Here is a 10,567-nt window from a genome sequence, read left to right on the forward strand (position 1 = left end):
ATTCCTCATCTCGGAGAAGCGTCTGATGTAGTTCGGACGGCTTTTGGTTGATGTGGTTGAGATCATGCTTGGTGCCCAGCCGCCTACATGTGGCCATGTATTTGTCGGTGAAGACTCTCTTCAGATCTTCCCAAGAGCCGATGGAATCTGGGGCGAGGCTTGTGAACCAACTCATGGCGGCTAGCGTGAGCATGACAGGGAGATAGTTTGCCATGATGTTGGTGTCTCCTCCGGTGGTGCGGACGGCGGTGGCATAAGCCTGCAGCCACTGAGTTGGGTTCATCCTTCCTTCATAGGGCTTGACTCTGGTGATTTTGAAACCACAGGGCCACTGGAGAGGTTTGGAGTGCCCTAGTGAACGCAGGGGGCCCTTCCGGGCTGTCGAGGCCAACGTCGGCAGTATTGCCGGCGACGATCGGCTCTAGAGCTGATTTTGGGTTGCCGTACTCTTGCTTGTACTCCTGGCGACATCGTACTTCATCTTCATGGCGCCCAAAACATCATTGATCGATACGCCGTCGTGTGTCCCGAAGGTTGCTGAGGTGCACTTGGGCGTCCTATTCGACCTCTTGGTCGTGCTAGCGATGATGCTCAGTGTGGTGGCCTCCAACTCCCCCCTGGGGAGGTGGTGACTGGTCGGCGAAGCGACTTTGACTGGGGCGGTGATTAGATCTAGGATCGGTGGATCACGCTTGTGGAGCATGAAGGTCTCTGAACTTCTCGGATCTTGTTACTTAATTTGACCTGTATATAGCACAAAGGAAATTTCAGGGCTATCAAGAAGATCTTCTTGATTAAAGGACAACTAAATTAAGAATACAAAAGTCTAAAAATATTTTTTTAGGTTGATTATTCTATAATTATACATTATACATGCACTTAACAAAAACTAGCTAAAAGCACTTAACTACGTCACCAGTAAAAGTGACACTTCTGATGCTGACTAGAGTTCATCATGATTCTGCATTCTGCCGCATAAGCCAAGATTAACAGCATTGTGTGTGCTCCTGTGCGGTACGCAGTGTGCTTCGAAATCGATGTATGCAGCAGGCCAGCAGCAGCACAAGTCAGCCCCAGTTCGTCGCCGCCACCACCGCTGCAGCCTCCCACTTCTCGTGGGCGTTCATGGCCGCTGGAGCCGCCCCTGATCCATCGCTCGTTCTGCTGCTGCTCGTCATTGCTGGAAGTGGAAGCTCGTGGAGCTTCGAGAGTGGCATGACTTTCGCCGAGCCTCTGCCAGTGCCATTGTCCGCATCCGGAGCAGGCTTGAGGAATAACAGCACGTCTTCCTCTCCCTCCATCTCCGGATCCTCGAGCAGCAGACTGGCGGCGACAGTGTTGACCTCCTCCTCCTCCTTGTACTCCACTCCCACGGACGGACAAAGCATCGTAGTAGTAGTAGTGTCGATCGGCGACGCAGCTGGAGGCTGGTCGGCTGGGGAGGTGGACGGTGCTGGCTGCGGCTTGTTGCGCGTGGTGCCAGCGAGGGCGTTGCGATGGAGTGGGACTGGGTGGCTGTGCTCGCCGGTGTAGCAGACGATGAGAGTGGAGGGGTCGGTGCGGCAGCGCTCCACCTGCTTCCGCGCCCTGCAGTCCTTGTCGGTGCTGCACCGGTAGTAGCCGCGCGGGTACGGCGACCCCTTGATCGGCTTCTGCCCGTACTTGCGCCACGCCCAGGGGTCCGGAGACGCGCCCACGGGCACCCGCTTCACCTCCTTGTTGCTCACCTGGCTCTTCTTCTTCCTACGAATACAGGCGCGTGAGATCAGCCTATGTCTATCTAAGTGCTGCAGTCGTTCCCAGACCCAGATACTAGTATTTTGCGAGGAAATAATCGAAAATAGAGATTTGGATGGGCGTACAGCTGATACATACTTTCTCTTCGATCGTGTCGGTCCGCCAACGCCGTTATTGTGGTAGGAAGTTCGTGGTTTGGCCGGCGGCTGCTGGGGCGGCGCTTCGTTTCTTGGTTGCGGCGCGGCGAAGAAGGCCTGCTGCAGGCAGAAGTCGTCGACGGCAGGGCCGATCCGGGGCTGCTGCAACGCTGCGGCGTCCGTCAGCTCGTCCTTCTGTGACTGCGGCGGCAGAGGCAGGCAGGAGAAAGATTCGTCCGAGGCCCGCGGCGAGGTGACGCGGCTGCCACCACTGCAGCTAGCGAAGCGCACCACGGCGTGTAGGTCCCAGTCGTTGCTGCTGCTACCACAGCACCAACGCAGATCGCCCTCCATAGCCCAGCTTCTTCAGTTCGTAGCCGATGGAGGACGAGAGAGCTAGCGGACGTTGACTTGCTTGGGGTCGGAGTGGGTGGTTGGGTTGTACGGACAGTACGACAACTGGAACCAACTTAAAAAGGATAAACGGGGTGGCGCCTTTGCTGGCGTGCGTTTTGGGTTGAAAATGTCAAAGAGGTGGAGAGAGAACAAATCAAATCAAGGGTGGTAGCAAGATAAATGGATTTTTCTTTTTTAATGGAGTCAGGGTTGAGATCCAAAGAGACATTGTACCAGGAGAATGGATTTTTTTATGCCCTTGTACCCGCACGAGCTATCTCGGACATTCACCTTGCGTCAAGATTGATGTGAGCATGAGATGGTGTCTAGAAATATAGCATCAAGATTGGTGTTTGCAGCCGAGGGGAGTAGCGAGAAATCAATGGTCAACCCTAGTATACTGGTCGGTTTCAATCTCGGTTGGGAACCGGCTTTTAGTCCCGGTTTTCCAACCAGGATTACGGATCCGGACTAAAGGTCGGCACTTTAATCCAGGGTCCCGCAACCGAGACTAAAGCCCATCTTCGAAACTAAAAAAATAGTTTAAATCCTAAAAGACCTCTCTTGCGGTGGCGTGAGATTCGTACCCAAGACCCTTTGCCTCACGCGTAACTTCCTTACCAACTCAACTGCACCAACTGAGACTAAAGGGTGCCTTTTTGTTTCCGGTTGGTGTTATCAACCGGGATAAAAGGGTCTTTGGTGCCTGTAAAATTTAGAACCGGACTAATGCTCATATTAGTCCCGAACCCCAATACAACCGAGACTAAAGGTGCGAACCAAAAGTCGTTTCTCTACTAGTGCAATATAATGTTTAAGGCTACATATATGTGCGGCCTTGCGTTTCCCCATCTACCAAGAGCCTAGAACGAATGACCTAACCAGTATCAGTAGGATTTATTGGATAGTGGAACTAATATCAAATAGACATATATTATTATATATAGGTGCTATATATTGAGTTAGTCGCAACACACATATAGAAAAATAGCATATGTAAAGCTAATCTGAGCCTGCTTCGCACCCCACCTCTTCTTTTGGCCTTGCAGAGGCGCATAAGCACTATCCACCACACGCTAACTTTCCCTGAACTCGGGACCCCAAGGATCAACCACATGATTTCGGTTCATAGACACATGGCTCATCAAGAACCAAGGGGACGGTCCATGCATGGTGTGCCAAATGGTAGTTCATCATGCACTGGATCCAACCCGTGGACTAGGACCCAAGTTTTGATCTAGTCCATGACATGACTTCACCTTCGCTTGGCATATGTATTTGTCATTGACGTCATCACCCTAAACCCTAAACCCTAACCCAATAGACCCTGCGTACATGGAGAACTTGGGTGATGACCTCCATGATAATGAAGGTGTCATATCCCACCCACTTGTAGAATCCTGTTTGGCTTGCAACTAGACGTTTCTAGCACTCACTTTTGTTATATCTTGTGAATTGGCATGCATGACAAAACTTGTTTGACCTTATATCTTTCCGTAACCTTTATCAACCTAGAATACCCGCTATTAAGCTTGGCACGCTTTACTTACATACACATGATATTTATATTCTATTATAATAGACCATGGACCGTGTGATATGATGATTGTGTAGTGTACGTAGTTTGATTGTGTTTGTGGATTAGACACTTGGATAATCAGATATGGTTGTATATATATGTCGCTGAGAGACCTCTAGTGTGCATCTTTGGTGCATGGTAAGGGTGTAAATCACTAGGAAGAATGGTGTGACTTAGGGCCTATTTAGTTGGAGGCTTGGTAGGCAAATGGCCGCCAAACAACAAATCCTAGTCGTAGTCGAGACATGCAAAATCAGACGCCTAGCAGGCCTGCCTAGCCTAGGTAGCTTTTTGAAGACATCAACCAAACAGATCCTTATTCTACGGATGATGTCAAGTCAGAAAAGTGTGACGTGAGCAATTTCTAAGGGTACCTTTGATGAGTACGAGTGTGTGAGGAGTTCTTTGAGAAGAACGCTCTATGTGGGCACGTTTCAAGGTTGGTGCTTGTAGTGGGCACGAAAACTTGAGTTTTCCTGTTGGAGATGTCCCGCCTGAGTCACTCTAGTCAGCTTAACGAGTTCATAGGACTTCTCTCATACATGCCACAAGCTCCTAGGTGGTGGTCAACAAATGTTAGTTATGGACAGTGTCACATCCGCTAGGACGTAGGTGACAGAGTGAAGGGGCCAGAGTTGACCTCTTGCGCTTCTAAAACCTGTAACACTCCGCTAGATATGGGATGCTATGTTTCATAACCCTAGCATGCCGATTGATTCTTACGAAGGAGAGTGGAGAAGAAGGTATGTGTGGTTTTGGGATGTTTTGGGAATGTGTGGAAGGAGTTCTTGATGACATACTTGTCTAAACTTGCTCACTAGCTAAGGTTGAACCAATAGCCAAATAATAGGTGAAGCCATACTACTTTACATAAATGTGAAGCAATATCATAGGGTGGGCTGTTGATTAATACAAATCATATTGAAATATCATAGTTTCATGTGAATAATAACTAAGTACGATTTCAAACACTAAGGCCTTGGCTATTGTTCACACAGTTTTTACTGTCGAAGCATTTCATTATATTGTTCACAGGTCAACTTCACCCGCCCATGCTTTGCCATCAAACTAGCGTACACCAAGCAGATCGCATGTCGTCTATAAACGATTCCAATTTCCTTGCTGACAACACTGCCACTATCTTCAACATGTTGTATACGCACAGTCCATATAACAGGAATACATCCGTTCCTGGCACACCAGCCAGTGCACGCAGCAGATTGAGTGTATCGTGCAAGTTTTATCTGATCCTCAATAGATCCTGGATAGATTTAATGTTCACCATCATTTGAAAATGTTTGCTTCAGGGCAACGAAAGCTGAGTCAAACGAAACACCAAATAATGAAGCAGTTTCCTTTCTGTGCCTTGGCCGGGCTTCCTCAAATCAATAATATTAGTCAACCAAACATTGATAGTGACACATGTTTAATTTGAGCATATAAAAAAACATATGAGTTTATGAACTTGGTGTAGACTCAGCTATGTGCGGTTACGGTGCCATCTACGTACTATAGCTTTTGTCTATATGTGGCTTTCGATGTTTTGAAGAGGCTATAGGTCCAATGGCCACCATTAGTCTCCAAATTAAGCATTTTTTACCCTTCTGATGGACCATTAAGTGGCTTATATATATAGAACTGGCTGACAGCATGAGATTAAGAAAAGGCAGGGGCTGTGGACATCATGATAAACAACAAAGTAGGAACTTTAGAAAAATATCTTGACGCGATTCCCGTACTTATGTGTACGGCCATAACCCATGCAATCAACTACCCCTCTGGTCCGCAAAAATATATAATTTTAAAATAGTATTAAATCAAACGGTTTTTAGTTTGACTAAGTTCATATAAAAGATATTAGTATTTGCGATACCAAATAAGTACAACAAGATTTAAACATCCAATATATTTTTTATAACACAGCTTTTAGTTTTATAAATATTAATATTCTTTTCTATAAATTTATTAAATTTCACAATACTTTAATTAAAGACATGATTAAAATTCTAGTTTTTCATGATTACTTGGGTAAAAGTGATCAGGACAAAAGTACAGTACCAACCATTTTCGTTTTCTACACAATGATACCATTTTCGACCGTTTCTGAATTTTTAGCCAAACATAAAATTTTATTATTTTCAATAGGTTTCACAACCATTTTTTATGTTCACTAATTACTAAAATATAGAAAAAAAATCCCGTACCAACCATTTTATGATTAACCCTTACTTCTATAACTGATGATGTATGCCGCATGCATGTATGTACTTTTAACAGCTAGAGCTTGTCCTTTTATAACTGATATATAGTGGCATAGCATCTCTTTACAGCATAAGAGATCCAGCATCACATAAACCGTGTGGCTATCATTTGTTTTCAATCCTCAGCCCACAAAATCTAATCAGAACAGTTCGATTGTCACTCTAACTGCTTTCAGAGGCATCAGAAAAGTCTGGTGGTCATCAGTGGCCAGCTTAGATAACAAAACCATGCACAATGAGTCACCTTATCTTCTGGTGGTCATAGGAGTTGACACCAATGGAGCTTGGGTGGACATGTGGCGAGAATTTATGTAGTGACAACACATAGGAATTTTCGAGGGCCTAAAAACCTTCTAAATAACTTTTTAAAATGCACCAGGAACTTCCGGTGGGGTCACCGGAGAGCTCATCAAAGTTTAGTCCATAGATGGTAGTTTCTATGCGGAAGCGATGCTGAGTTGGCACCGGATTTGTCCAATGATCACCAGAGAAGACTAACCAGAGCTTAGAGAAATCTAACGACTAGTTCTGACATATGTCAGTGACCGTTGGGAAGGTCTCTTGTGAGTATGCAAAAAGCCTGCAAAGAGGGTAATACCTAGTTTCTTGAGTGGGCTTATAAATAGGTGGCGCACTTGGATATGTAAGCACTCTTGGCACTCCTTAGTGACTTGCACACACATTAGAGCTCAAGAAACCTCCACTCACATTTTCTTAGTTGAGATTGCATTTAGGTGAGATTAGTGTTGATCTAATGCATTTGCTTTGCGAGTTAGCATCTTGTGGTAGTAGAGATCATCATGGCTATGGATTTGTTATTACTCTTTGTGGTTGTCGCCATCTAAATGGCTTGGATCAGTTGTGGGTCCATGAAGCACCCAATTGTCGATTGTGAGGTGCTCTGGAGTTCAATTGTGAGGGGCTCTTGTGCTCATTCCCCCGTAGGAGAAGCCAAGAGCAACAATATAGTAGATACGGGGTTGTTGGAGTACCTCTCCATCGTGGCTCATACACTTGTGCTCACGTTAGAGCCAATCTTGAGGCATCGCTGATATAGTAGAGGAGCGTTGAGTTCCTTGGACTAAGATCAGCGAGAATGTAGGTGGCCAATAAGCCATCGAACCATGGGGATATATATCTTGTGTTTATCCTCTTGTGTTCTTCATTCTATCTACACTTGAGCTTTAGATTCATGTTGTTACATTTCTTAGTGTAGAGCAAGTAGTTCTTGTGCTAGGGTGCTTGTACGTTTAGCATGTTTTACATTTCTAGTGTCAACCATAGTTGCTTTACTATTGATCACTAGGTTATGTTGTTGTTCACCCTAGGCTTGCAAGACTACCTAGAGGTAGTGCTTGTTAGGCCCTCCATTTTATCTAACTCAGTTTGCTTGACAGGCTGGAGATCATGAAAGACAGCGGTGCGTTGGCGTCGCTGGAGCTCACCGGCTGTCCCTGACGTGTCCAACAATAAAGCTCACGACACTCCTATAAAGGGCCTCACTGAAGATGAAGGAAGGCATCGGCCAACATCAGGAGGAAGACCGGAGAGTAGTAGCCAGAGCCAGCGAGAGCTTGAGTCCTTGTTTCCACTCCCACCTTGTAACACCAGTAGTCCCGAGCAGGAGCAGGTGCCTCGATTGTCTTGAGGAAAGCCAACTCTTTTGGTCCGTGTGTTCGGGGCCTCCCAAAAGGGAAAGCCATATGTAATCCTGTCTGCGTATATGGAGTAAGCTTGTCCTAGAGATTCCCTACCATTCTTTGGTTTGGTCACATGAGATGAGCCACTATGCTAAGGACCCTATAGGAGAAACACTGTGCATGTTTTTGTTCTCGTCTTAGCCGGAGAGAGGAGTCCGAGAGAACCATGTTACTGTAGAGAAGTGTTCCCTTCAGGTGGAACTGTCTGGGGAGACGATGGTAGCTCGTCGAGGTGTGCCATGACTAGAGAATATTAGGAAAAATCTAAGATGTCTTGTTCCGTATCGTAGGCTCGAGATAAATATGGTGAGTACCGTGTAGGACCAACCCAACTGAGTCTACAATGAGCGGCAGACTTGCGGGCTTCGCCAGCCTCCGAGATCCTGCATACATACATATGCATACCCGAAAGAATATATTATATCCACACGCACGCGAATATCTGGAATATTATACCACGCATGCCAGAATATACTTTGCGAGTATTAAATATCATAATACACGGGTCCAGCCCATACTAATACCATATATCGGCTATCAGCCCATATTAAAACGTTAATATACACCACCGCATAAATATACATACAGCCTAACGTCTGGTACAGGAAAAAATAATTAATTCACAAGGAAAAGAACATGCATAAACCAAACAACTCGTAACAAACACAATCAAACGAGGGCCTGATGCGATCAAATAATGGTGAAATTAAACACTGTTTCACCAGGAATAAACTGGTTCAAATGTTCTCTCGAGGATCAGTGCACTACCCTGATCTGGACATCACTGTCGGTTCAAAAACCCCCTTCATTGCCGGATTTTGAACCGACGGTGGCATATCGGCAGTGATGTGGGGTTGACATCACAGTCAGTTCTTAAAAACCGACACTGATCTACAGGAAACAGTGTCGGTTCCTGGCTCCACCCGACAGTGTCTAGTTGAACAACACTGCCGGTTTATAGTACCAACCGACAGTGATGGTTGCTTCAAGAGTGTCGGTTCTTGGCTCAAGCTAATAGTGTTGAGCAAGCCTACACTGACGGTTCATGGCTCAAGCCAATAGTGTTGAGAAATCCAACACTGTCGGTTCATGGCTGAAGCCGGCAATGTTGAGAAATCCAACACTGTCGGTTCATTGCTCAAGCCGACAGTGTTGAGCAAGAAAACACTGTCGGTTCATTGCTCAAGCCGACAGTGTTGAGCAAGAAAACACTGTCGGTTCATGGCTCAAGCCGGCAGTATTGAGCAAGACAACACTGTCAGTTTATGGCTCAAGCCGGCAGTGTTGAGAAATCCAACACTGTCGGTTTGTTGATAACCGGCAGTGATGGTTACGACAATACTGTCAGTTCGTTACTAACCGGCAGTGATGGCCCATTCGCATTTTATTGTTTTATAATTAATTTTTAATTTATATTTTTTCGTGGAATCGGGTTTCGCTTTATATATGCTACGTAGACGACAGGTCCATCAATATTAAACATTAAAAATGTTACGGTTATAGTTCAAATGTTCTTATCCAGATCTCGATCCCTCAAAACAAAAAGGAAATGTTCTCGGACTTTACAGATTGTGCAATGCTTCTCGGACTTCTTACAATAATCTGGCGAGCTGCTCTAGGCCATACTGGTCCTTGTACCTCACGGATTGTGCAATGGAAAATACTCCATCTTTTTCCAATACCTCGGTTAAGATGAATTTTGCGAGCTCCGATTGTAGTGCGACGATCTCCATGTCTAACAGCCTTTGATGGTTATATTTCTTGCGCTGTCGTTCAAAATAGATGATATCCAAAGAGGAACAGTAAATCATTTTGTTGAATTATTAATAGACATAAATGAAACGGGGATTATACATACCCAATTATCGGCTTATTCTGATTTCCCGCCGTTGTAACGAAGCATTGCCCACATTACATAAAACCCACATTCATTGTTTCCCACCGGCTGTGATAGGTACTTCCCCTCCATTTCGACAACCTTGAATGGGACCAACGTCCCACCGATATGTCTTCTTCAGACACTGAGCAACATTAAAGGGAGAAACATTAGAAAGCGGTATGTGTGATTAGAAAATAATATGTTATTAGGATCGCTTACTAATTCAGCACTGCCACCAGTCTGGACATCACTGCCGGTTCAAAAACCCCCTTCATTGCCGGATTTTGAACCGATAGTGGCATACCGGCAGTGATGTGGGGTTGGCATCACTGTCGGCTTTTAAAAACCGACACTGATCTACAGGAAACAGTGTTGGTTCCTGGCTCCACCCGACATGTCTAGTTGAACAACACTGCCGGTTTGTAGTCCAAACCGACAGTGATGGTTGCTTCAAGAGTGTCGGTTCTTGGCTCAAGCCAACAGTGTTGAGCAAGCCTACACTGTCGGTTCGTGGCTCAAGCCAACAGTGTTGTGAAATCCAGCACTGTCGGTTCATGGCTCAAGCCGACAGTGTTGAGAAATCCAACACTGTCGGTTTATTGCTCAAGCCAGGAGTGTTGAGCAAGAAAACACTATCGGTTCATTGCTCAAGCCGGCAGTGTTGAGCAAGAAAACACTGTCGGTTCATGGCTCAAGCCGCCAGTGTTGAGTGAGACAACACTATTGGTTCATGGCTCAAGCCGACAGTGTTGAGAAATCCAACACTGTTGGTTTGTTGATAACAGGCAGTGATGGTTATGACAATACTGCCGGTTCGTTGCTAACCGGCAGTGATGGCCCTTTCGCATTTTATTATTTTATAATTGATTTTAATTTAT

At 45.6% G+C, this 10,567-nt stretch overlaps 1 protein-coding gene across 1 annotated transcript; it reads right to left on the bottom strand.

Moving 5' to 3' along the window:
* Positions 1 to 1,067: 1,067 nt before the first annotated feature.
* On the bottom strand, positions 1,068 to 2,228 carry LOC136526131 (WRKY transcription factor 22-like). Its single transcript, XM_066518897.1, has 2 exons — positions 1,876 to 2,228; positions 1,068 to 1,743 (listed from the first exon to the last, which is right to left on the bottom strand). The coding sequence occupies exons 1-2, from the start codon at positions 2,226 to 2,228 to the stop codon at positions 1,068 to 1,070; spliced, it is 1,029 nt and encodes a 342-aa protein (XP_066374994.1).
* Between the last annotated feature and the right edge of the window lie 8,339 nt (positions 2,229 to 10,567).

This window comes from Miscanthus floridulus, chromosome 19 (assembly GCF_019320115.1).
Source record: "Miscanthus floridulus cultivar M001 chromosome 19, ASM1932011v1, whole genome shotgun sequence".
In the NCBI taxonomy this organism is placed as follows: domain Eukaryota; kingdom Viridiplantae; phylum Streptophyta; class Magnoliopsida; order Poales; family Poaceae; genus Miscanthus; species Miscanthus floridulus.